We start from the raw sequence: 27,913 nt of genomic DNA, 5'->3' as shown, positions 1-27,913 counted from the left end.
TGACACTGAGGGAGAAATAATAGGTGCAAGCGAAGGAGTTTCCCTAGTTACGAGTTGATTTTTCCTTACTGCCATGAGCTCTGCAAACAGCTAATAAGAGCTCACTCTCAAGGACTAGGTTTGAACAGAGCATTTCAGTGGTAGAAATAAACTGTGGGACATACTTCCTTGTATGGAACAATGTCAAAAACTCAAAACTTGATAGCAGCAATGAGCACTAGGATTGTAACTTGTCTCTGGCCTAGATGTCTTGAGAGGGCAGTGATATAATAAAACACTTGAGGTATTTCAGGTGTAGCTTCTCACCGGGGAAAAATCCTTTCTCTCTGTAGCCAGAGGGAATGTATAGTAGCCAGAAATGTTTGATTACTGTTGCTTCTGCTCTGAGACATAACAGATTTTACCATTTTGTTGCAAAGCTGTCCTCTTTTGATGGAATCATTTTTGTCCACTCCAGGACTTCTCCAAAAATACTATCGGCAAAAGAATTTAACTAAAAACTGGGAAGAGGGAAAGCCAGATGTGCTCTTGAAAGCTAATCATTCTGGCTCTAGAAGTAATTGTTTTCTAAATAAGTCCTTGCAGTCTGTTCCTACTAGTGCCAGAGTTCTTTGCGGAGTTACTCTGAACTCTAGTCCTCAGCAAAGTAAGCTTTCCTGCAGCCAAGTATTAGAGTTAACCTCCAAGATTTATTTTTATCTACAGCTTTCTTGGCAAATTATGAAGCTTATGTTTGGCATTTTATTTCCCTCTACAGTCTTCTATCTTTGGTTTGTATTACACTTTGCAGAGCTTAAAGCTTATATGGGGCTTTGGGTGGGTGATATAAATTCTAATAAGTTTCTATATAACCCAATTTAGAAGCTTAAAGGAAGCAAGCCATATCCTGTATTGGAAGATTTGTACAGAGCTTTGCTGAACTGATGTTAGTGTGGAATGAACACCTATTTTCAGTAGTGTCTTGTTTTACTTTCAAATGAAACTGTAATGGAGAGGAAGGTGGAGAGCAGATTCCTTACTGAAATGCAATACAACAGTAACACTTAAATATCTTGTAGGATCTGAGACTAGAGGCCAAACTAGGGGCCCTAACTTTGTAATTATTATGTATATTTTCTTTGTGAAATCAAATCCTAGAAACTTTGTTTTTACAGACAATTGTGGTATGCTAGTTTTCTGGAATGTGTTTCTCTGCAGCTATCATAGTAATTTCATATTAGACAGAGCAAAAAGTAAGTGTGTATAATGATTGCAGACTGTATATTCTTATTGTATCTTGCAATTAGGGAACAAAAAGTTTGTTACAACCATTGGTTGTACTAAGTCAGAATTGAATGTGTAAACCCAGTTTCTGTATCTGCTGGTGTAAATGAATGTTTCACTGACAGCTTAAGCAGGACTGATTATAAATGAAAAATTGCCAAAAGTGCTCCAAACCACACCACACAGCTGAAGATAAAAAAAGTTGCCTCTGTATGTTTTTACTTTGACAGAACAATATAAATAAAAGCTTAAGACAAATGCTGATGGGGAGATAAGGTGGAATGCCAAACCATTGACAGTGCCTGTTGCATTCAAAGTTCAGCAGGGTGGTGGCAGTTTCAAACAGGGAAGTCTCATATGGGTTTGTTAAACGACTTCTAGTACTGGTTTAGATCCAGAAATTGGGAAGGAATAAAATAAGAACTACTTCTTGGCTATAAATGGCAGCTCCCATAAAAGGCAAAGGAGAGTCATAAAATGTTAGCAACTGTCTGAGGGTATGTCTATACGAACTATTTCTCACCAGGGTGATTAGCTGCAGCAGAGTTGCCATGCTAACATGCCAACTTGGTTCTCAGTTCAGAATGGTCTAATGTCTGATCAGCTTTTTTTCCTCCATCTCTCCCTGCACACTTTTGAGATAAAATACTGCTATTGCTTAGACTGTACATGGACTGCTTGACACAGATGCAGTCAAGCCGGGGTAGCCAAAATGATTTACACAATCTGCAAATCTTTAGTAAGGAAGACTTTGGTCAGAGTATGTCTTGTTCAGGAAAAAATGAAACAGCAGAGATTGTATTTGGCTTTTTCTACCCTGTCTACATACAGGCTGAGATGGTTTTCTGTTAGACATATTTAGTATGGGTCTTTATATTCAAAAATTGGAGTATTAGAACTATAAATATGGAAAAAAAAAAGACTTTCTAAGCTCAATTAAAACAGATAAACAGACTGCAGGAGAGTTAAGTGATGTAAATGGGATCTTGAAAGTGGGTATACGTTAATTATAAGTGCAAACGTACATTTAGATCACTGGTAGAAATCATCAAAGTCTATATCCTAAAAATCAGCTTAGCCTAGGATGTTTTAGGTAATACTGCTGTTGTCCTATGATATTTTGTACTTGTGGCAACATTCTTCCTCTGGTGCCATAGGAACTTCCATTCCTGGAGTTGGTGATAACATTTGTTTCAAAAATCCTCTTATACCCATTGATAAAATGCTTAAACATTAGTGAACATTATTTTTTTTCAAGAAGCAATAATCTGAAAATTTGTATCAAAACTAGAGTTGAACAGAAATTCTGTGCAGCTCATCACAAAGTACTAGTGAATCTGCTGATATGTTTCAGAGCCACTGCTTTTAGTTAATATTACTACGAGGGAAATAATACTCATGTCAGTGTGGGTAATCCTGTGAAAAAGTGAGCTCAATGTTCAGTGGTGGGCAAACTAACCAGCAGAATGTTAGAAATTGTTAGGAAAGGAATAGCAAATAAAAAGAAGATACTGTTTTGTTAGTATTAGAAACCTGCAGTTTCTATATTGTACACAGCTGTGCCTCAGCTCTGCTATGCCAGCAGAGCTGGAGATGGGGACAGGGGTTCAGTGGTACAAACTAACTTTTATGCAAAGGAGGGACCATAGTGACCTGGTCTCATCGATCACCCCTGTCCTCACAAAAAGACAGCCCCTTCCTTAGAGACGTCAAATGACAGAAGTTTACAAAAATCACATGTGACATGGGGAAAATTAGCAAGAAATGGATGTTCGCTATTTTTGTACCTGAACTGGGAACTCTAACTTCTCCAGTTACAAGGCAGTTTAAACACAAAAGGCGGTTGTTTGCTCTGCAAAAGTATGAACTCATTCAAATATATCTTGGAGAAAGTCATGGCCAATTTGCCTATTGGCTCTTGAACATGGTGGTCTGGAGTCAGCCTTCAGACTGAGAGATCCCTATGCTGGTTGCTGAGAGCTGGGAGGATGCACCAGGGGAACGATCATACTAAAATTATTCTTTTTCTTTTTTTGCTAAGCTTCTGCTAAGGGACAGTGTCAGAAGGAGAATATGGGACATAAAGAGCTATGATTTGATCCAGTACAGCAGTTTTTACCATTTTACATTTATTCTTACAGGTACCCTGAACAATGAGCCCAAATAAGGTGTGTGTCCTACGTGATACCACGCCTGAGGGAGTAACACAGGGATCCATCCTTGCTTTGTTTTTTACTTTAGACTGGGAATGAATACTTTAGTGGATGCAACAGTCACCAAAGTAAGCAAGAGTTTTGTAACTGGGAACTGACTTGAAATGAGAGTCATGAGTTAGGTTCAAGATGTATGCCTATTTTCTTAATTTTTTTCCAGGTTTGACTATCTAAAATTTAAATTGTTACATGTGCACTAAGGAAAGAACCTAGATTTTCTTAAATTTTAGAGTAACTGCTGTAACCCATTTGGCACATGTGGCAATCTAGTCTCTAATATAGACATGTGGTTATAGATGTAAAGCACTTTAGGTTAGGTAGTCTGGCTTAAAAGATGGAAGTAATTTTTTGTGTCTTGTGAATCTCTTTCCCAAATAATCCACTTCCATATTCTGTTTCTACATATTTTCTCTTTCCTTATTATTTATTTAAACTTAATTTCTCTAGATCTTGATTCTACCTTAAGTTTTTAAAAGAGGAAATCTAACATACTGAAGTATGTTTGCAGATGGAAAGTTGCCAGAAAAATAGTCAGTAAATAGTATTCAATAAATGACAATTCCAATATATTTCGTAAATGATCTAATATCTGATTTTGCTAAAGTCACTTTAGATGAATTCCTGAGCGAATGTTGTGTATGAAACTTTCTGCTATGGTAGGTGAGCTGCACGATCACAAAGAGAAATGTTTTGTCTTTCAAGAAATCTGACTTTTCTATTATCAGACAGGAATTTGAGACTGTCCAACTATGGTGCACCTTTAAAATAGACCACAATAAAGAAGTAGCATTGTGAAGAATATAAAGAGCATTTTAGCAGCACAAAGCTAGTATGGTCTATCCCATGTACTTGTAAAGCTGTGCAGAACAACTTTGAGCAGTAAGAAATAAACAAATGAAACTCATAGTACAGAGGAATTTTGAAGGCACCTTTGTGGAAGCTGACTGTATCAGTGAGACAGATGATTTTTTAGGATGGGGAGATGAGATAAAATTTTGCAAATTGAGAGGAAGAAAATCCAAGAAGCTCTTTATCTTTTCTGTCTAAATTTTGATATGGATAGACTCCAACTTGCATTCTTCCCTTATCCCCCACTAATACCAATCAATCAAAAGAAAAAAAGACACTTTTGAGATTAAATAATTACGTTTTACTAAAACTGAAAATCTGTGTGGTCTGGCTATAGGCATTTTAATCCTTTGCTAAACAAATGCAAGTACATTAGCAAACTTCTGCTGAACTTCTGTAATTCTTTTTTCCCAGATTGGCCTGTAACTTGACAGGCAAATTGTTTTGCAATAGCTGCTGAATTAAGGTGAACTCCTTGGTTCAGATCTGAAACTTTTAAATGCAACTTGTCCATAATTGGAAATTCAGTGCCTAGATGCCTGTCAGGGACATAGCTATTTGGATCTTGCCAAAAACAGCTTGCTGGTTTGCAATCACAAGGGAAAACTTAGCTTCCCAGCTGGCCGATGGGATGTAATCTGACTCCTACTCAGTTACCAGTGTGTTGCAGAAACATGTGTTCCATTTGTTGACACAACAATTGTCCTGGACAGCATTTACTTACAATTCGGTACTTTCATAAATATTATAAGAACTTACGTGGTATAGCACAGAAAGTGCAGGTAGCAGTTTCCATTTTCACTGTGATGGCCTAGGGCCATCACTTCTAAGCATGCTGCCAGCTCGCTCAGTAAATCCTCTAGACTGGAGTACAGGCAATTTAGGAATTGAGGCAGATCATGCTGTACCTTGCTTTCCTTAGCTGGCCATTCTCATTTTTGGCTGCTTTCTTCTTGCTCTAACCTTCATAGCTTCTTTGCCCAAAATTGCCTAATGGGCAGGATTTGTGCCTCGGCAATTTCCAGAGTGGAAATAGAGTAAGTCATTAGAACAGAAAGCACATGCGGGAAGAGTCCTGAATGAGAAGAACAAGAGTGCACTTTGACAGTGGCTCAGGAAAATATTCAACTGTGATCTGACTTTTCTAGACTTTTTTGCAGACATCTCACCTCTCAGAACAATCTGATGAATGCTTCTTCATTAAGAAAAAGATACAAGAATAGATCAGATTACAAAGACCTGGAAAGTATAACTTTGTTTTGTGCTACCTATTGGTGATTTGAGAGGAGTCATCTCTGCTAAGAAAAATATTCAGAGGGACAGTAATCTCTGGATTTGTGCTCTAATCACTTTATCTCCTGAACAATACAGCTAAATTTGCCATCAATTCTTTTTCCTTTCAGTTGAGAATCTTAATGTAGTATGTTGTTATGGTATTTATTCTTTCGAAGTCTCAGATAGGAGACTTGAACTTTCTAGAAGTTGCATTTACACAAGGGATTTTGACAACAGTCCCCTCATGAGGAGGTTATAACGTCAGTAATTCCTAATCTGATTTGCATTAGGGAATACATAGAGCTCATTAGCAGCACTGTCATCTTAAAGTTAATTACAACATAACAAAATGTGGGACATGAATTTGACTTGTAAATAAATGTTCCTTACATCCATGCTCCTCTATCAGTGCCAGAAAACCAGAGCTAGTGGGGTTGATGATCTATGCAGTAAGTATTTCTCTTTAAGTGAGGGAGGAAGCAAAGTAGGCCACCCACTTCCTCCCCCAAAATATCACAGAGCTGTGCCTAGTGGGACGTGTAACCTCATTTGCATCAGTCATGTCCTTCATCAACAAACACATTTTTCACTGTCCTTTCCACACTGTGTTAGAAACAACATTCAAATCTGTTCTCTCTCAGTAAGCCAGGAGTGAAAGAGTCGCCTCCCTGTCTTATTGATATATTCTTGCCAACTCTAATGTTTATGCTTAATTCCCCTTTTAAAGTAAAGGTTTCCTAACTGTTGTGGAGAAAAAAAAGAAATATGTAGGTTTATGCTTGAATATAAAAGTTGGTAAGGGCAACGTTTAATAAATCTGATAATATTTAGTAAAACACTGAAGTTGCAATCTGTAATTAGATATTTTATTATAATTTATTATAATGATTTCTTTAAATATTAAAGGACTATGACTTTATTATGTCACTGTTGTCTGTCCCTAAGTACCTTACTTCTCAAGAGCTGAAACTTCTCAAATATAGAAGAAAAGTAACTGAAGTTAGACAGGCTTTTTGGCTAGTCAGAAAGCAAAGACCACAACAGCAAATTGAACACTTAGTACATAGTAAAGATATTTAATTTGTAAAGGTAGAGATTGCATAAATATAGTGTCTGTTTTTGTTACTAATTTTTTAGCCCAGTTACATAGTTTCGTAAACAAAAGTTCAGCTACTGATAGCGTACTGAATAAAGAATGGTTCTACTGATAAAAATTTAGCCCCCTTTCCCCCTTTAAAAGCTTAAAATAATTATTGAAAGAAGGGAAAATGATGTTAACGCTGATGATATTACAACTGTTTTTAAAGGTATAGTCACCAGATCCTGGGTGAAGACCTTGTGGTATGACATTGTGAAATAGAAATGCCAACTCTGAAGGCATTTTGTATGTAGATAATTGGCATGTAGTTAATTGGGCGTTTTGGAACTGAGTCCAGAGGGTGTCCAAACTCATTTAGAAGTTGGCTTTTCATCACAACAGGTATGATTAAACTCCCTGGGGTGATGGAAGAGAAATTGTGTGGGAAGAATATGATCATCTAAAGAGCCTTATGGGAAAAGAGCTTTGGTGTCCCATATTGCACAATTTACCTCAGCTACCTGGAACCCAGGACATATATGAATAACTTTGGTGTTTATTTGCTATCTTTCTTTTGTGCATGTGAAAAATTTTTACAGAAGTTGACTAACCTTTAATATTCTTCCTTGGCTGAGTAACGGGTTAAAGGTTAAACGCGGGACATTAGGCTAAGTAGTGCTATAATAAAGGGTGCTGATTGTTTCGATGATCTGAAGGCCTGCATGGGTGAGGTTAAAATATTACACTGAGAGCCTGTATAGATAACAAGCAACAAGTGCAGATGTGAAATGTGTGAGACCACAGCATTGGAAAGAAGTTCTTGGAAGCTTTTCTTGGAAGAGCCTGCTCCTACTGCAGGCATTTACATGCTAAAATCCTTGATGACTGCGTCAAGGTCTATCTTAAACTAGTAGTTCCTTGCTTTCTCAAGGTTGCCCTAGACCTGTCTTAAAAGGGTTCCCTAGAACTTCATCCTTCTGGTGTCTAGAAACTTTTTCCAGCCTACATTGTGCCAATGTTGTCTTTTAAATTAAACAACTGTTCTTTTCTTTGTCCTAGGGAAGAAGTAAATATGATGGCTACCATAGAGCTAAACAATGTGAAGGTGGAATGTCAGGAAGGTGCCTCTTCTTGTAGTAAGCTGGCCATGGTGATGCTGAGTTGGTGCCCTGATCCAGTAAGCGCTAAACATATGATTAAGTCTGAGGATGGATTTCACTGCTTTTCTATATGGGGGTCTGAAATGTCTTACATTTTAGATATTGCACACAAACTGGATGAGGGAAGAAATACAAATTTGTGTTAAAAATCAGCTGCATATATTTTCATATGTTTAGAAATTTAACTGAAAATTTTCTTTGAAGTCTGCCACTGCTACTGTGGATTGCCAAATTCCTTATTTTTGTTAGTGTACTTGGACAAGGTAGGTACTGTGTATGAGTAAAGCTGGTACTAAAGAGGGATAAACAGCAATAGATGGACACACCATCATGACATTTGGTAGTTTGTTAGAGACCTTTCATACTATCTGACCATGCCTTCTAAAATGGCCAGGTTCTACACACTGAAGCTAGTAAATCTTTTCCTTTTGTCAGAAGTCTGTACTGATTTCAGTATTGTGACATACCAGAAGATGATTTTTCTTTTCTTTTTTTTAAAGACAAACCGAAACACATTTTCCTGGACTAAAAACTTTTTGAACTAACAGCTCAAACACATTTCCGTTTTAAATGTGTATTTTTCTTTATTTGGAAGAAAAAAGAAACATGAAGACAGCTGATCTTCTAAAAGACAGGAGAATTGAGGAGAGAAAAAGAAGTGGAAGTGATTTTATTTCCTAAGTAACCTGTCTTGACTTGCTATATACCTTTCAAATCTTCTTTACTCATCTGAATCTGTACTCATTCAAGCTACTGACTGTAATGATGGTGACATCACTGCTTTGTTTACACTGAAATCTCTTTTGAGGGCATCACAACAGAGGTGGTTTTAGGAGAGGTATTGATTACGCCTCAACTTTGGAATTTGGTAATTTTGGTATACCTCAAACATGCTGCACTTGTCCTCTAGTCTGCTTTTTTTTCTTAGCTTTAGATTGTGAACTCCTCAGGCCTGTGATTATTTCTTCATAAGCATTTAAAAACCACACAGGACAATAAATCTTCTGGAAAGAAACAAGAATAACTTTGATGTCTGGCCATATTAATATACAATAAATATTTAGTCACAAATTTGCATTTAATATTGCACCCACAAACTGTGAGGAGAGAAGCACTCAACACTTGTAAATCTTAGTTTAGGATCTGCGAGAACGCAGGCTGCTGTTAGTTCTGATTTGACCCTATTCATTTGCCTTATGAGATGGTCTTCATTTACACAATTGCTTCAGTTTGTCTGTTTTTTACAAGACCATTCTTGTTGCATTCAGCACACAAAAAATGATAGCATTCACTTAATGAACAACTTCTCAGTGTTTTATCTTAGTTGTACAGACTTAGGATGTATTTATTACTTTATTATTTACTGCTCTGGGGGTGAAATTATTGTTTTTGTTTTGTGATTTTACTAGTATTCATCTTTACATGTCTGGTCGTTTTATAAGCATTGACTTTTATGACAGCTTGCACAAGTAAGGGAAGGGGTGTTTATCGTTTTGCAGATGGTTAGCCAATGTCGAGAGCTTCAACTAATCTTCAGTATCCAATTTTACACACTTGCAACTGGTAATTTTTTTAAGTGTTAAGTATTGTGTGATACTCATCTTCAAAATCCAACATCCTCTGGCTTCGTTTGCAAATGTCTCTGGCTTTTTTGCAGTCTGAACCTGGCAAACAGGTATCCAGAATGTAAAGAATGCACAGTTTAGTTGTCCATGCAGGAGAATGTTTCATCATTTAAATTGTGATGTAGACAGTACATTGGCAGAGGTCCTGTTACTCTTCAGTTTTTCTGCTATATTCTGCCTCCTCGCAGAGAACTCTTCTCTCCCTAGACCCTTTTCTTTGTTTTTAAGAGCATGAGGCCAGAACACTCCTTTCTGCTTTTGCAGCTCTAATTTGTGTGTTTCTTTCCTCAACCCTTCCTCTCCCCATTCCCCAGTTTAACATCTGATACTTACCTTTCTGATGCCCAAGAGATCAGCATCTTTCTCCCCAAGCTTATTACACTTCTTTGCTTGGAGACAGTCTTCTCACCCTACCCAGGTGTTTCTCTTGCCTCTTTCCTTCTGTACGTGTGACTGTTTGCGCTAGAATTTGTGTCTCTTTGCCCTTATCCCTTTTGTTTGACTCTTGTTAGTCCGATTTAAATGTTCTTTGTCCTAGTGCAGCTATAGGAACCGGTTTTTGCATATTGCATCCCTTTCCTCCTCACACAGTGATTTCATTCCTTGAATTTCTGTTTGCTTCTGCCAGCATCAGATGCTCTAATGAGAAAGAAGGGACAGTCCCCTTATCTTCTTTCCCCCTTCAGCTCCTCTCTCCTTTCCTCTTTCCATTGGTGGCTCCTCAGTCTAAGACTCTGTCCTAGCCATGGAAATGATTTCTGCTCTTTCTGGTGAGAAAAGGTAACAAGGACTAAGGAATACTGAATCCTAGCATTTTCTTCCTTCACCGTTCTTAGGGCTCTTCTTAGAGGCACTACTGCTGCCAAAATAATCTCACTTTGTGATTACCTGCACCAGGTACTCCCCACCATTAAAGTTGACTATGTTTTCACTAATGATATTCTGTCAGCCTGTAAGAATAGCCAGCATTAACAGACAAAAACCTTGAGAAAGAGTCCTCTTCGGTAGAGATAATGGCTGTTGCAGTTATCCCATCAAACACCACCTTTTCATCCTGTTCGTGAGGTCTGTGGTAACTTCCTGCCAGAGGTCATACTTGCCAAAGCAGCTGATGACTGGAGTGGATCGGATGCTGGTGACAGGCTGGATGGAAGGTGCTTTTATCATCCCCTAACTTCCTTCCTTTGAGCCTTGTAAGTGCCTGATAGTTGGCAAGAAATTAAACAGCAGGAGAGTAAAGCGTAAACCTGACACTGACGGCTCTGCCTTAAGGAGACAGGCAATTTCCTAATCAGAGATCTGGCTTATCCAACAATTTCTGCCTCTTCCATCCATGTCTAAGTATGAGGGGGAGGAAAGGGAGGAAGAGGAGGGGAGAAAAAGCACCATCAGGCCACTCTTGGTGGACCAGGTACATTATCTTACTGGAAATACTGCTGATGCACTTCAGTGCCACATGAGCCCTACCCATCTCCTTTCATATATCATCTGGTGTCTCAGTGACAATTGCACTGTCATGTATGCACAAAGCCGTCCTGTTTCTATTTCAATGACGGCTTTTGGAAAAGGTAGGTTTTGAACTTTATGAAGTTCTGGTCAACTTGATGTGAACAGAGGCATCAAGTTCTTTTCACTCGGGCAGCATGGCATGGGGAAGCTAGGTTGGCCTTTTCTGCTATAGTTATACATACGGTGACCAGATGGAATGCGGTGAGCAAACAAGTTTTTCAGCTCAGCAAATGACTGGGTGTTCACCTGGAGATACTGTTCTCAGCATAGTGTGCCAAAGGAAGTACGATGAATGAATGCTGGGCCCTACTGCACCTTGGTTTGTCTGTTGGGTATTCTCTGATGCCAGGGGAATGCTAGAGCATCTCACCAGAGATCCCTCTTCAGAGATCAAAAGGGTAATGGAAAAGGAACATCCTTTAATGCCAAAACCTAACCGACATTCATGTCAGTAGGCTCCTTTTTGATGGACTAAACATTCTTCTCACTCTAGCTGAGTTTTTAGAAACACTCTGAGGAACCTCACCAAATACTGTAGTTTACTGAACATTACAGGAAGTCCTTACTTTAGATATTACTGTTCTCTGGACTGCATCCCCAGAGAATGGAGAAGTTCTGTGCTCATGAAGATGGGTTCTGTTCATCCCAGTATCAAAGGAGGACCTCTGTGATCTGCCTCCCAAGACACCTATTTAGCACTAATTATTTACGACCTGAAGTTACAATCTGTCCCAGTTACTACCCATGCTGTCTACTGCAAGATAATTTTCAATGGTTTATCTGAGTTGAAACTCTGCCAGTACTGTTCCTGGAAGAGGAAAGGACAGAACAGGTCACAGTTACACTGCAGGTATATCAAGGCATTTTATATCAAGGTTATTATTTTTGTGGTGCTTGTGCACAGTGTTTTATTTCTGTCTGTTATCCGCTCAAACTCAGCTGAGACCTGATCCAGCTCATCATCTTTGATTTAAGAGTGTGTTAAGGTTTCTCCCTCTTCAATCTGTTCCACACAGCTTGCCTTACTTTACCTCCTCAGTACAACTAGGCAGGTGTAGCTTACACTAATGATACCTTCCTCAAAGTACAGGTTATAGTGACCTGGTGTAGACCCGTGCCAAGTCATTTGTTTGAAAACTTCCTCCAAGCTGTATGGATCAGGAGCTCTGACCTTATGGCCAGGATTGCATCTGTGCCCAGTGCCATCCAACAGTGTGTGCACCTGCTGTTCCTTCCAGGACATCTGCTCCTGTTCAGAGAAATGGTGAACTATTTTCATCTGCAGACTGATCCGTCTCTGCCAGTGCCTTTCCTGAAAAGCATAGAGAGGACTACTGGTCACCAACCAGCTCTTCTTGCCCACGCTCAGGCAAAGGTTCAGAGCCTTTTGCTAGCCTGTGGCCAGCCTCCAAAGCAGGCGGGTCTCGAAAGCGGTGCTAAGCCTCCTGCTGGTAGGCGGCAGGAGAGGCCTGGTTTGCCTCTACAGCCGGGTTTACATTTTTGTCTGCGGGCTCTGCAGAGCCTCCTTTTATAGTGTTCTTAGCCCTGCACGGTGTTTGCTGATGCGTGCATTCCTTTCACTTGCTGCTTCTAAAGCTACTGATAAAAGCAGTAACTCTCTTATCTCCATTTGAGAGGGCTTGTTTGAGACCCAGTTTAATTCTGATCCCCTTGCCTTGGTCTGTCTTGACCGTGTTATATCTGTGTCAGTCAGCCTGCCTTCTCTTTTACTCTGCATCCCCTCTGATCCCAGTCTCCTTGGGAAATCTCTGTGCCTCTCTTCAAGTGAGCCTTCCAAACTTTGTCACTTTCAGAAGACAAGCTGTGACTGGGCCTGCAGTGTAGTCACCAGTATTTTCTTCCTGACACTTCTGAGACATTCAGCATTCACATGCTGTATGTAACAAAAAAGCACTACGCCCAAAGCATCCCGAAAGCGGTCCAGGGACGTGTTGTGGAGCTGTGTGCCATCTCTGCCCCATGGGTGCATGTCAACTCCTTGCCTTTATGGTGTTAGAGCTTTGTTGACAACTCAGTCCAGGAGTCCTGGGCGAATAAAGGCTGTCTTCTAGTTGAGCCAGGCAGGCTTTCAGAGTGGAAAAAGGGGCCATAGCATAAAAATCCCCCCCCACACTGTTGTGGGTGCAGTTAGAAGCCCCAGGGTGCCGTGAGCATGTTATCAAGCATAGGAAGCATCACAGGATGGTTCATCTGCTGCCCGTGTACATGTTCAGTCCTATCGGTACAAGGTGTTTTGGAATTGTGAATTCCAATTACACCCAAGGAGGGTGTCATCTTCATGGAGGCAGACAAGGCGAAAGTTATCTGCTAGACAAGTGCAAACAGCTGGTTCTTTCTAAAAACTTCTACTGGAGCGAAGCTTTATAGCGGCAGCCAAAAGCACAACCTTGACTCTATCTCCCCCCCAGCCTTTTGAATAAAGGATTGTTGGAATATTTATACAAGGGCAAATAACATTATTTTTGGAAGTGACTGAATTATTTTGGTTACTTTCTAAAAAATCAGCCGGAGGCAGGCACCTGGCATGGAAAATTTCAGCCTGCGCGGTAAAAGCTTGGCAGAAGTTACCGGCAAGGGCTGCTGTGCGGGGCGAGCGTCAAATAGCCGTAGTGAGCAGCTGCGTGACTGCTCGCCGTCTGCCGGCACCGGCACCTCGCCGCTCCCGCCAGCCCGGGCCTTGAACCTTTCCGTCGCCGCCCGGGCGGCCTCCGCCGGGCAGCCGGCGGTTGAGGTGAGGCAGGAGCCGCCCCGATAACGGGCAGCCTCCGCCGGGCAGCCGGCGGCTGAGGCGAGATAGGGGCCGCCCCCCGCCCTGGTAACGGGCAGCCGGCGACTGAGGAGAGTCAGGGGCCGCCCGCCCGCCGCGGTAACGGGCGGCTGAGGCGAGGCAGGGGCCGCCACGCGGCTCCGCGTGGGACGGCGCTGCCCGGCCCCCCCCTGCCTCGCGTGCACCGCCCCGGGGCGGGCGGGGGCGTCGACGCGCCGGGCGCTGCGCTGCCTCCCCATTGGCTGCCGGCGCTGCCGGTCGAGCGCGGGGCGGGCGGGCGCGGGGGGGGGAGCGGGCGCGCCGAGTCGATCTGGGCTCAGCCCCCCGGCGCGGCGGAGCAGTCGCGGGCGGCCCGTCTTGAGGGCACCGGTGCTGTCCGCCCTCCCTCCGCCAGGCAGTCAGCCCGCCCCGGGCTCCTCCAGCCTGCCCTTCTGCGTCTCGTTCCGCTTCCCTCCATTTCTCCCGGGCGATCTCGGCGGGGTCCGCGATGGAAGAGGAGCGGGCGGGCGAGCAGATGAGACCGTTGCTCACCACGGTAACGCGGGGGTGGGTGTGGAGCGGAGGGGGGGGCGCACAAAGGGCCGCGGTGGGGTAGCGCCTCCCGCGTCGTGCGCGAGGCCATCCCGTTCCGCTTTTGTCGTGGGCGGAGGGGGAGACGGGGACCCTCCGACCCTCCTCTGTCTTCCCCAACCCCTCGGCGGCGGCAGGAGGCGGAAGCGGCGCCGCCGGTACCGGAGCGCCCGGGGCTCCCCCGGCCCCCCTCTCGCCGCGGGGGCGGGAGGGCGTAGGTGTGCCCGCGTGCCGGCCTCGTGCGCGCTGCCGTTACCCCCGCCCGCCCCCGCGAGGGGCCGGAGCCTTTGTTCCGCCGCCGGCTTCGGGCGCCGCTGCGGCGTGCGGTCGGCGGCCGCTCTGTCCCCGTCGTCCCCCGTCCACCCCCCCCCCAGCTTCCTTTGTGAGATCCCCGCGGGGCTTGTGCCCGGCGGCGGTGGGCGGCGCGGCAGCCGCCCCCGGCCTCGCCTTTCTCTCCCTGCCCTCCCCCCCCGCCCCGGCCCCGCTGGCTGACGAGTTCCTGGGCGAGGGAGAAGTGCGCACACATGGCAAGCAGCGAGCTTCCCCTTGTCCTCATGTTGCACGGCCGCCCAGGCGGGTCAGGTGGTGGATACGGTTCCCCGGCGGATTTCTGCTCTGGGGGGACGGGGGTGTTGGTCGTGTGGGGGGGAGATGGATAAAACTACGGAGCTCGGGTTTGTTTCCTTCCCCGGCCGGTGGCTAAGTAAAGCAGACATGTGTTGCCTTACTTCCTGTGCTACTGAAAAATACATGTGGTTCCACAGTTGTAATTTCCCCTCCCTTCAGATGACTCAAAGTCTGGATTTTGTTAATGAGCCTTTGAGCCCTTGCTCGGATACTCGCCTTCGAGGCCTTTTCCAAAGAGGTGTCGCACAGCCACTTGTTTTCATTGCCTGCAGAGGAGGGATGTGTAGTTTGTGACACAAAGGATGCTGTGAGGGACAGAGAAATAACACTGAAAACGTGTGAGTTTTCATCATCTTTCCGCTACTCTTCAAGGAGAGACTTGAGTCACATTTGATAAAATTGGCAGTCTAATGAAGTGCTACCTTCCTGTGACATCAGTATGTTTAGTATGTCTTTCCTCTGTTATAACAGGAGAGTTGATAACTTAGTGGTTCAAAGGTCCATGAATTTTGCAAATTCCTTGTATTGTTACAGTCTTTGTATATTGGCTTCAGAAATTAATGTATGTGCTCACCTCTAAAGGTTTTGTTTTGTCCAGACTGCTGCGCCACCTTCTTGTCTCTGCCCCAAAAAGGCATATTCCTAATTTGTGTTAGCTTTTCCAGTTAAATTCTTGGTAAGGGCAGACTGCTTGATAGGTTTAATTCGTGTTAAAACTGCCTTCCCTCTCTGTAGGAGGTATCTCTTAGCTGGCAAGAGAATACTCCCATCTAGTAAAGAGATGCTAGGCTGTAAGGAGCAAGTTGCAAAAGCTTTGGGCTTCAAGTGTAAGGTGTTAATCATTACCCTCAGGTGATTCCAGATTAAAAGAGGATTACAGACTTCATGAAAGTCAAGGTGCCCCGAGCTTGTCTTTGTCAGGCCTGCCGGGCAGGAGTCATTTAGCTTCTATTATAACAGAAAATAACTAGGGTCTTTTGGGACAGACCCGTAAGCTGCTGTACTACTGTGTGGTTGTTTTTGATGTAGGTGCTTTGAACAGAGGTGCTCAGTGGAGTGGTCCAAGTTGGTTTCCTTGCGGAGTCAGGAGGAGCCTGACCTTGGTGCCAGAGTGTATTCAGGAGGTGACTGCAGCTGTGACAAACCTGAAATAGTTAGAAAAGTGAGAGAGCAGAAAGGTTGGTAAGAACTAGAAAAAAAGGAATTTCTAGGGAAAACACATCAAGTAAATGGCTTAAAGAAAAGACAGGACATGCTGATCTTTGGGCAATTACATAGTATAGCAGTGTTGGATTTGTTGGGGGTTTTGTATGCAAGAGGTATAATTTTATATACACGAAAGCTACTTAATCCAAAATATGAGTATTTTTGACAATATAGTTTGACTTAATTTTTCTAATCCTGTCCTTCTGGTAGTACAGACCACCTTCCTGCTAGTAGAGCTTGCTGAAACTGCTTACGCATTTATAGCTTTTTCAGAAATAAACGGTGAAAGGTGAAGTAAGGTGAAAGGACTTTGTATAAAGTGAATCAAATCTGAGAACTTAAGTGCTGCAGTTTAAAAATACAGAAGCACGATCAAATAAAGAACTCCCTAACACTTCCTTTTTTTCCTCCAGTGTTGGTAAATTAGGTGGTTCTGTGTTTATGTAGTGTTAGATAAGTAATGAGTAAGCTCTGGTGGTGCTCGTATGGAGGACCACCTCTGTCAGTCACCCACCCTGCTCCCCTCCGTGGATTTATTTTATAAAAAATATAAAATACCTTTAATCTTGCTTGTTTTGTATTTTAGGCCCAGTCTTAAAGAAGTGAATGATCAAGGATTTAGGGCATTGGTATTTTGAGGGGACTGCTTGGTGTCAATGTGTACATGAAAGTCAAAAGAGGGAGGTGAAACAAATGCCTGATAGAGCTACTACAGAGGGCAACCGACCATCAGAACATCTGTGACAAGTGGAGAATACAGGAGGAAAAAGATACATAACTGCATAAATCCATGGTTCTTTCATACCTTACAGACAGTAAGCTGTTCTGCCCCTCAGAAAAGATGTGTTATTATTGGTAAAGGTTCACTGAAGGGCAACAAGATGTGAATTGGTTCCTGGATGAGAAATTATTGAACAGGCTAGGACTTGTCAGCCTGGTAGAGGTGATGGGAGAATGATGCGGTAGGGCTCTATAAAACTCGTGTGGAGGGAGCAGGTGAAGGTGGAAGAGGAGGCACATAGTCAAATCAGAGTTAGGCACTAGGTTCACAATAAACAGAACTTCACTTGGTGTAGGGAATTCACAGGTATGCTTGCTGTACAACGTATACACAAGTTTTTGTGAACTTAAGGGGAGGCTGGACAAACATCGGAAAACAGATACATTGAAGTTAGTAAATGAATGAGCAATAGCCTCAGGAAGTCTGAGTTGAAAATAGCTGGAGGTTGTGAGAGTGTAAGGAGGAGTTGTACACTTGTCTTGTTTTTCCTCTTCCCTCAACAGCTACTTACAGTAATTCTTTTTTGGTTTGTTTAAATAGGAGTGGAGTGTGTTAGTATGTTGCTTTCTATACAGTGGTTAGTTTGACAGTTACAATGATGGTATTAAAATGCTTTATACTGCATACCAGTGATCTCAGTTGTAGCTTCTATCTAGCTTTTGTCATTATGGTGTTCATTACTGGATAGTTTGGTGGGTTTCTTTGCAACAGCTGTAAGTAGCATTTAAAGGAATGCAGCTCTGTCTCTAGGTATTTTGCAGGTAATATTTTCAAAATACTTTGTTATCTTAAAAAACCAAAAAATAGATAAAACTTTTTTTCTTTATTCTTTGGTACTACTTCATGTATATCGTAAAACTTTCACAAGGTCTTAGCCCACGCAGTATGGCTAAGTAAGGGGTTTGTGTTTCTTTGTGTCGTCTTTTTCCTTCAACAAAACAAATCTGTTTTTATCACTATTCGACTGTAGATGATGATAGAACTGAAAGTGGCTCTTGTTGGGGACGGGCATATTTCCAGGCTTCTCCTTCTGGCTTTCCTAATCAAAGCATTAAAGTAATGTGGTCTGCCATATCTCACTGAAGAGGCATTAGTGTCCCTGTGCTTTTTCTGAAGTGGCTACATGGTTGGCTTTTGCTTTTATTTTTTAACAGCTGTGCATGCACATTATCAGGTGGGTTTTAGACTTTCCTGTTCAACAGTGGCTGTGTTTCAATGACAGCTTTGGGCTTTTACTTCAGGCTTAATTTGAGGACTCTTTCAGGTACACCCCACTTCACCAACACACATCACTGCCTTAAACGGGGTCAGTCCCTTCCTTTATACTGATGCATCTTCTTAATGCAACAGCGTAGCGTCTGGTACTCCAGCTTCTCAAATCCATAACAAAACCCATGAAGGCTTGTAGGAGTATAGGGTAACAGACGTCAGAACCACTTGAAATAAAAAAAAAATACACAAATTGATGAGACGTATCCTATCAGAATCTGCTGGTAGTTACAACTTCAACAGTGTAATAATCAAAATACAAAGTGCTTTTTCTTCTCAAGAAAAATCTGAAATACAACTTAATTTTCATGAATGGATTTCAGGGGAGAACCAGGTATTTGGTGGTGGCTAGAATGCAATATATGGTTTCCGAACTAAGCTTTGGTCCAGTTATTGCATTTCAGATAGTTTGGTAGCTTTGCCTAGCTATGCAGTACTTCTCTTAGGTGGTTATTGAAACAGTTCCTTTTAAAATATGTTCTAAGTCTTGATTTACCTTGGTGCTACTTTATATGTAAGGATGTAAGGAGCATTAGTATAGTAAAACAAAGTTCTAGAGATCTGATTACTTTATATCTTTCCACGTATCACGGATGATGTGCTGTTTTAGAAATTAAGTAGTGGAAAGTGTTCTATTGTGTGATTATTTGCCTTCTTATTTGAGATGTGGCTTTTGTGATGTTAAGTCAAATACAAGTCTCTGAAGAATGTTACGCTGGTACATACAAATTTTTTTCGTATTAACATAGTAAGCTTGAACTGCTGTTTTCCCTTTATGGCTGGACGGGGTAACTGAGGGTATGTTTATACTGTGTAACTGAGGACTGTGCAGGAAACTCTCCTCCCCCATGAGTTCATGGCATCTGGCTGAACACATGCTCTCCACAAGTTACAGCAATACAGTTAGACTTGTGTCAGTGCCCTGACTAAATAGCCCTGGTGTGAGAGAATTTAACTAGCTTGACAACCTTGCAAACTTGAATCTATGACTTTTGAGAGACGAGACAAGCTGCTTTTCTGTATTGTGCTGTTTGGGCAGGGTGTGTACCTTGTACAACTTGCACCATACAGTGGGCTGTGAGCAGTGCATCTGATCACCTCTGGGTTAAAGTGCTGTAAGCTGCTGTTAAGTGTATCTTTTTGAATTCTTAAAAAGTTTCCATGGCTGTCAAAAACTTCATGTGTTACTTGAGAACTTTCATTAGGCTGCTTTGAGCAGTTTCATTTGCTGTCCAAAATAAGCTGTAGGGTGTACTAAGTTGAGCAGTTTTTGCCTTATATCCATGTGATTGATCTGCTCCTGTAGGTGACCTTTGACATGTCACTGTGATTGTTGTTGGCTTTTGAATATTGATATCCTTTACACAAGGATATCTGTTACACAAGATCTTCAGTGGCCGTGAAGTACTACTTAGTAAATAGAACTGCTGTATAACTAGTGATTGATAAAATACAGAGTATAACTTTGAATGTACTTGAACTTAGCTAGAGAAGATCTCAAAAGAATACTCTCATGCTTTTAGTATAGCATATTCTGGAATGATAAAGTTTAGGGGCATTTCAAATTCTTTGCTAAAATTAAGGTTGTTGTTAAGTTCATGTAATTAAGTTCATGTTTTGAAATGGTGATAAGAACAGTGAGATTCAAATGAGGTTTTTGTAAATAAGCAGATGGAGAAAAGCACCACAATCCTGTAGATCAGTAAATGTCTGAATGTGAAAACGAGGCACTCTGTTCTTATACAGATGATCTTACAATGTTTTTAAATATGTATTTCTAAATTTACACTTGTACATTTAGCAATAGGTGAAAAAATTTACGACGTTATTTTTAAAAAAGCGCAACATTTGCATTTAAAAAATCAGTCCTGACATTGTAGAAGCTTCTTTTTGTGTTACTGAGAATAAACATCAATTATGCAAGCATCCCAAACCTACCTTGCCAGCATATCTCAATGGTTATTAGAAGGGATTATCTGTGTAAGAGTCTCTGTTAGTTTGTGCTGGGCACCCCCCGAGTTCCTTGTTTCACTGGGAGTTAAATTTGCTGCAGTGGGGAGAGCATGTCGTGACAAAGGAAATGTGTATTTTAACCAGTAGATGGAGCCATTTTAGTTACATATCAGCCATGCCTATTTATGTAAGTTTTTGGAAAACTTTGTTTCTTAAAGTCTTTTCAGTTACTTTGTCTTTGGAGTATGGCTCATAGTTATTTTACTATTTCTTTATCTACAGAGAAGACTAAGTGTTTTATTCTTCCAATAACAGTGCCAGGATTGTACAACAGGAAGGCTGTTTCATTTTCATAAAAGCGCCAAAAAGAGTGAATGCTTGTGCTTTATGGGAATTACAGTTATCTCTGTAAATTGTCCACTGTCACGTAAGTAGAGCTCTACAGGCAACACAAGGCATAAAAAAGGCTAAAGTAATGTTTCAGAATATCGATCCATAGTGTTGTATCTGACAGTCTGAATGCTCTTGTAACTTCCACCGAGGAAAGGCTGTTAGCTTGAACTGAGATTTTTGTTTTTCCTACTCCAGTGCCTTAAACTAAATTGACTCAAAGCTATGTAATGGAATGGTTGTCCTATTTGGGTATACTGGCACAAGTTGTCTTATTTCGGCAATGCTGGAGTGCTTCATAACCTTGAAACACCCCAGGCTTATTAATTCTGTCAAGTCCCATTTTAGCAGAAGTATTTGCAATGCTGTACTTGTATCATCTTGTATCCTCCTTCAGCATCCACTTTTCTAAAAGGAATATTTGTGCTTTTCTTAGTTTGACTCTTTGCCCCTGCATTTATACTTAGTAATGTACCTGATAGATCTTCCGTTTCCCCCACTCTTTCAAGTTTTCAGCACTGAAGGTGATTTTTGGTGAACACAATGTGAACTTGAAGAGTGGGACCGTATTCAAATCTTCATTTTGAACTCTCTCAATATATGGTATTTTGTGAGGTATAGGTGTATCGTCTTCCCCAGATTCCTGGTGTGACAGACTTTGAGGTTTCTTGTGGCTCAGTGTTGTTGTGTGGGGTTTTTTTGGCTTGGTTTTTTTTTTGGTGTGTACTCAATCTCTCATAACTCAATCTCATTGGAAGCTTAAATTTTCTACAAATGGTGTAGAACGAGTATTGGTCTTTTTCATAGGAGGTAGTTGTGCTGGAAGGCATCTGGACTTGTCTTGTTGGTAGTATGGCTAAGGCAGTATCCTGAAATACCAAAATATTTTTAAACTTAAAAACAGACTTGAAGTTTTTTTTAACTAAAAGAGAGTCTTCAGTAGAAGTTTCCAGATTGGGTACCTGTTGTCAAACCACTGCCCCAGTTTAAGAGAATTTCTGGAGGCTACCTCCAAACAAACTGGAGCGTCCTGTGGATGAGGCATGTGGTCAGAGGCTGCAGAGAGAAAAGGGGAATTGCTTACAGAGCAGCGTCCCCTGTCCCCCCACTGTCTGATGTACGCTGGGATTCTGATTTTGACCTGCTACTCCACCCTCTGCTACTGTTCCTTCTACAGAACAGCTCTACTACTGAGGATCTGTCAGCTGAGGTCTGCTTTCAGGTGGGGACAACTGAGGACTGACATGAAAACTTGACTATTTTTTTTGGTTATTATCTTTTCACTGTGGGGACGTGTGTGTATTAAGAGTGTGTATGTGGACAGCACGTCTTGAAAAACTATGCTTCCCTAAAGTGTAAAGTGAAGATTCCACACACCCCCCCCACCCGCTCATTGTTGCGCTAGGCTGATTCCTCTGCGTTTTCCATGACTAATGTCTACTAAATATGTGCTGGCTATGTCTTGACTGGGATCTATTTTGGGATGAAGAAAATGACAGCTAAGTGATTGTAAATACCTAGGTTATGGCAAGCGTAATGATATCAATTATTCCTTGCTAGAAAAAAACTAAGAATTTTTTTCAATGAAAAGTGCCACTTCTGAACACCATGGCGGTTTCACTAACAGAATATAAAGAAGACTAGAGAATCTCTAATCAGACTGTCTTTTTGTATATCTTTGTTAAAAAGAACAGAAAGAGGTTAAAGCAAGCATGTTCGTAGAGGTGTTGTAATAGCATCTCGTTTGGTGTCCATTTCTGGAATGTGATTGTTTCTCAGTGCAAAAATTCTGTTGTCGTGTCAAGAGACTCAGGCTGCTGTGTTCTAGATCTCAAAAGTCAAGCTAAACGGAAGCATGTGTGATTTTTTTTCTTTTAGACAGGGTTATGAGTAGGCTAGTACAGCTAGTTAATCACGTTTATTGCTAACTGATCAGACTTTAAGTTCACAATTAGAAGCTCTAATTCTTCAGATTTTCTCTTACATTTGTAAGAAAAAGATGTTATGCACATTAGCGTCTGCTATACGTTGTGCAGAGATCTATTTTCTGTGGTGTAACTTCAGTTTTGGAGGAAAAAATTAAAATGTGTTTTCTCTCCTTTGTGCTGCCCCCCACATCCATTGTTAGTTTCAACTCCAGCAGAGCTTTGGCTTATCTAACTCCACCCCTGCATGATTAGATAACGTTTGCATATTCCTTCCACCCCTGCTTCCACCTTCCATGAACTCTTCTGCGTTTGAGCTCAGTCACAGGTTCCCTTTTCTTTCACACTGGTCCATTGTCAGGCCTGCTTCAATTCCTGCATGCAGGAGTGGTCCCTCTTGTGCTTTGAGGAGTCTGTCCTTGATCAGCCAGCTCTCACAGGCTTTCCCTTCACCCGCCGTGGTGGTGTCCCATGAGATTCTACCAAGAAGATACCTGAACAAGCTGAAATTTGCTCTCCAGAAGGGCCCACGTTGTATGTACTGGGTCTTGCTAGTACTGTGCTACTTGCCTTTCTCACTTCTCTCAGGACTTTAAACACTGCAATTTCACGGTTGCTGTGGCCAAGGCTGCTCTTGACTTCCACATCTCTGTCTGGTTCCTCTTTGTTTGGGAGCAACATGTCCAGCAGAGCATCTTCACTAGTTGGCTCATTGATCTGAGCACTGAAAAATAATTTTCAACACACTCAAGAAATCTCCTGGAGTGCTTGTGCTTGGCCACACTCTACTGACAGATACCAGTTTTAGGCCCCAGTGTGTACCAGGCCCTGCCATTTTGAAGCTTCCTACAGCTTTCGAATGAAGGCTTCTTCTACTTCCCCTTCTTGATAAGGAGGTCTGTAGTAGGCATTTAGCACAGCATCACCCATGTTGGACTGTTCTCTGATCCTTACCGGTAAGGTCTTGACTGTCTCATCACTCCTTCCAGGCAAAGCAGTGTTTGTTGTAGCCAGCCCTTTGCATAGGTTGGAACCTGTGTTCCTTAACTTTCCAGCCTGACTTTTCTCAAGAGTTTGTATCCATCCGTTGCAGCACTCCAGCCATGTGAGCTGTCCCACTGTCACTCTGTAATTGCTGTGAGGTTATAGCTCTGCAACCGTGCGTGGACTAAGTCCTCCTGTTATTTCCCATGCTGTGTGTGCGTGCATGCAAACACTTGAGATGAGCCCCCAGACATGCCTCTTTTACAAGGGAAGTATGAGAGCCTTCTGTCATGTGTTCCCCATGTCTTTAATTCTCTTGAGTGCGACAACCTTTCTCCACCATGCCTAGTTTAAAGTCTTATACACAAGCTTAATGCGCTTGGTGGCAAAGATACTCTTGCCGCTCTTTGACAGATGGATCCTTATTCCTGAGAGAGGTTCCTGTGGTCATAACAGTAAAAGCTCTGCTAATAACTGCATATTGACCCTCTGGATACATCTGCTCTGCCCTGGGCCATTTGCTTCTCACTGGAGATACTGAGACACACCACCTAGGCCTCTTCACTCTTGTCCACAGTGCTCAGTAGATGCCCTTGATTTGCTCAGTAGTTGCTATTCGGAAGTGTCACTGGTGTCCATATTGGATAAGCAGGAAAGTGCAATAGTTTGAGGATTGGATAAGCCTCAGTCTTTCCAAAACGTTATTCAGCAAGCAGCAGACCTCCCAAGACCTCCTGCTTATATTCCCTGTTGCGCAGTGTATTCCTGCAGCTCTCAACAGGCCACTCAGCACCTCAAAGATAGCACACCACCCTCAGATGAGGCCACTGCTATCAACAACACCAGGGAGGAGCCTCGGGTGCTCCCTGTAGCCCAGCATCTGGATGGTGAGATCTTCCCTGTGTGGTTTGCGGAGTTAGGATCTCTGATGTGCAAGGGACAGTTGCTTTGATTGGTGTTAGTGCAACGTTACAGGGTAAAGTGTCCATCTTGAACAGTGTTTCGGGGCCTTTTGTAGCTTTAGCCTGTAAACTGTTGTGACGTCTGTTAGCTGCCTCTGTTGGCTGAGGCCTGGGAGATATGCTGTGCCCGTGTTTATCATATTAAGTTAAACTATTTAACTCAACCATCTATTTCTGTTCACAATATAGATTTAAAGCACACATGTTTATGTGAAACTTGTTCTACTTACAATTGGTTTCCCATAGACACATTGTATCAATATTATTTTAAAAACTCCAGTATTGTAAACTTACTTGTAATGACTGCTATTTCTGCAAGGTAGCTATTCACTAATAATAATCATTAAGGTTTTTAGTTGGCTGATGCTGTTGGCTTCTCAGCTTGGCGGGGACAAACACTACAGATTTTCATGTTCACGTTTTGCCAGGTCTTGTGCCTGTACCTTGAAATACTTAATGAGGTATTTATTATGTGCTGTTATGTAGAGGGGAGACTTTTCTGCCATATTGGAGGTGCTTCAGTTGAAAAACTAAAATTTTCTTCTCTTTCTCTGGGATATCTGTAAACATAATTTGTTGCAGGTGGAAACACTGCAGCTTCAGTCTGTGTTCTAGGAATTACTTTCTTCACCTCTGTCTTTTTTTATAGAGGGGTTTTAACTGAATAGTGCTTCTGGTGCTTACTAGTCCTAGACAAAGCTAGAGTATCTTTTCTAGTTGCTCCCCAGAAAGAACACGTAAAAGAAGGAATCCTTCTGTGGGTTCTCTTACTAACTTCTGAAGGTGGAGGACTGATTGCAAGCTTTTTAATTATCATTCTAAACAATAAGGTAGGATTATTTAGACTACGGCTAGATTTATTGCTTCTTTGTTTCTATCTTAAAAAAAAAAAAGGCAATTGGAAAGATCGTATTTAAACTACTGCTTGTTTTTAGGCTAGTGATTTTTTGCGTATTTTTTTTCTTTGGCTTTTACAGCACTATTGTGAGGATATACCATTATGTAAGCCCATGCATTTTCTTTAACATGTCAAACATATTTCCAGACAGACTTTGTGTACGAAAAAGGAAATGAGAAACTTCTTAGTGAATAGCCACAGTTGGTGTTACTACTGTTGGTGGTAAATTCTTCATTTTGTTTGTCAAATGACTGCACCCTACCAGCCATGCATTTTAAAACTGTATATATAAAAACAAACAGATAACATCTGGTAATTCTTGTGACTCATTTAAGGAAGTGGTAAAACCCAAGAGTAGCAGAGATCCTTTCCTTTTTCAGCTTGATTTTTATTAATGTTTTATTAATTTTATTAATCTCTCAGTGCTTGCCTGCCACTGAGAGATATCAAAAAGGAAATTAAGGAGGCAGATACTCTTGAAATTAATATTTGGTTGAATTGCAGATAGTTAGATAATGATAGGATGGAGGGGCATGTTTCAGCTTATAAATGAAGTGTACAAAACCAGTTACTGGACAGTTTTAATTTTAGATTGTAAATCTTAAGCAAATTTATTAAAGCTTTTCTAACTGATTTTTGTGCAAATTCTTGAGTTTTGAAAACTGCTGATGAATGCCAGTCAAGAAAGGAAGAACATCACCCAGGTTTTTTTTCTTTGTTGCTGGCATCAGTGTTGCCATCCATTACCTGCCTTAACTGCTGATGCTATGTAAAATGCTTGCAATGCTTTTCCTTTTTTTAGAGGCGTAACCACAGTTTATTATCAGCATATTTTGGAATGTACTTTGCTAGATTGACTTTGCTTACTTTTACTGAAATACGTAACTGTATATGATTCTGTTTATGGTAAGGATAAATATTCTTGTGTCTGGTTTATACCCAGATGTTCTAGGTAGAGCTTCAGCTGAGGAAGATCAGTTTATTGAGAAGCTGAGAACATTCTTCTTTAGAGTCAATAAAATGAACGTTTATTTTTAAACAAAGTAAAATTATAGATTCAAGCCTTGAGAACAGGGGAGACAAAAAAGATTAAATATCTCATCCCCAAGAAAGAGAACAAATTAAACAGAGGTAGGATGCTAGCTAATTTCTTTTTTAATGAAACAGCTGTTCACCAAATGATTTTGTTTGGCATGATTAAATGTACTTAATTTATGGTCCATTTAGAGACAGAAGTAAGTTCCTATTGTTTATAAATTTTGTATAGTGCAAATGTGCTTGGGAGGTAGCCTGTTGCCTTATAGTTAAAGCAAGAAGATGGCCATATTCTACTGAGTGAAGGCAAATAGTGTTAGTCTGAGGCTTTTAATTCTTGAGCATGAGTAAGTTGCCTTTGCTATGAAGAAGACACAAATGAAGGGCAAAATATAAATAGGGAACTGAAGACGTTTGATATGCTCAAGGCCAAACAATATACCTACTACTTGTATTCTGTGCTTTAAATGGACAGAACCTTTTGAAAAGACAAGAAACAAGAAAGTTCAGTGTGCTTTCTCATTGGTGATGGGTCCAACTTACTGTAACCCATTTGGTATATGGGATTTTAGGTAATCCTAATACAGCAAAGAACTTGGAATGTTCTACTTTGTTGAATAAGGTGACTGATTTCTCTCTGTGGTTTGTTGTATGACTGGATAGTTGCTGTGTTTGTGTTTATGGTAGCCTAGGCTGGATGTCTGATGGTTATAAACTTCCAGATTCTGGAGGCAATGTAAGGGTGAGAATTTGCATGTTAAAACAGCAGTTCTCAAACCAGGTGTACTTTTCTAGATCATTTTCCATATGCTTAAGTGTGTACAAGGGGTGTGCGCTTACCTGCTAGTCCACACATATCAACTCTATAGCTGTGTCCCTTTAGGGAAGGGGCGGGGGAGTAGGTCTACACTTGAAAAACTATATTGTGGATTAATGCATTCATTTCAGCTTCTTGAAAATGTTTCTTTTTCTGTGGCTATCCTTGGAAGAAGTCTGTAGGGCTTGGTGACCACTGGTTGGATCATGAAGTTTCAAGCAGATAAGGCTCTAGTCTGTTGCATTGGAGATTGGTGCAGAATATTTTGGGTTGAAATTACCACTTGTGCATATTTGAGTAAAGTCACAAGTGTCCACTTCCAGGTGCTGGGAGAGGTCATAGCCAGAGGGTGAACTTGGTGGCAGTGAAGGCACCATTGAGAACCAGGAAGATGTGTATCTGTTTTTAGAAGTAGCTTCTAGAGAATGGTGGCAGTATCTCCAAACAGAGGTTTAAGTTTGTTTTAGAGGCTGCAGAGGTGGCAAGAGCTGGGGAGAGACCTGGACAATGGCAGTACAGGTGTCAGGGCTGGGAGTGGTGCTATGGAAGCTGTTAAGAGCCCAAAGGGTTTGCAGCTGGGCAAGGCAATGGAGCTGAGTACTTGTGGAAGTGACAGAAAGGGTATCTGTGTTTGTATGCATGCTTGTTTCTGGAAATGCAAGTGTACAACATGTATGAGTTTCTACTTCGGAGTAGAGAATACATGCATCCAAGGTGTCATACTGGCTTCTGTGTT

General features: G+C 41.6%; 1 protein-coding gene across 1 annotated transcript in view; it reads left to right on the top strand.

The window, feature by feature from the left end:
- The first annotated feature begins 14,045 nt into the window (after window positions 1–14,045).
- Window positions 14,046–27,913, top strand: part of SLC4A7 (solute carrier family 4 member 7) — a 101,164-nt gene continuing 87,296 nt past the window's right edge. The window contains exon 1 of the mRNA XM_063325217.1: window positions 14,046–14,295. Within this exon, the coding sequence (XP_063181287.1) occupies window positions 14,248–14,295 (48 nt within the window). The 5' untranslated portion in view covers window positions 14,046–14,247. The remainder of the gene's footprint in view (window positions 14,296–27,913) is intronic.

This window comes from Chroicocephalus ridibundus, chromosome 2 (assembly GCF_963924245.1).
Source record: "Chroicocephalus ridibundus chromosome 2, bChrRid1.1, whole genome shotgun sequence".
In the NCBI taxonomy this organism is placed as follows: domain Eukaryota; kingdom Metazoa; phylum Chordata; class Aves; order Charadriiformes; family Laridae; genus Chroicocephalus; species Chroicocephalus ridibundus.
This window is presented reverse-complemented; position numbering and strand designations above follow the sequence as displayed.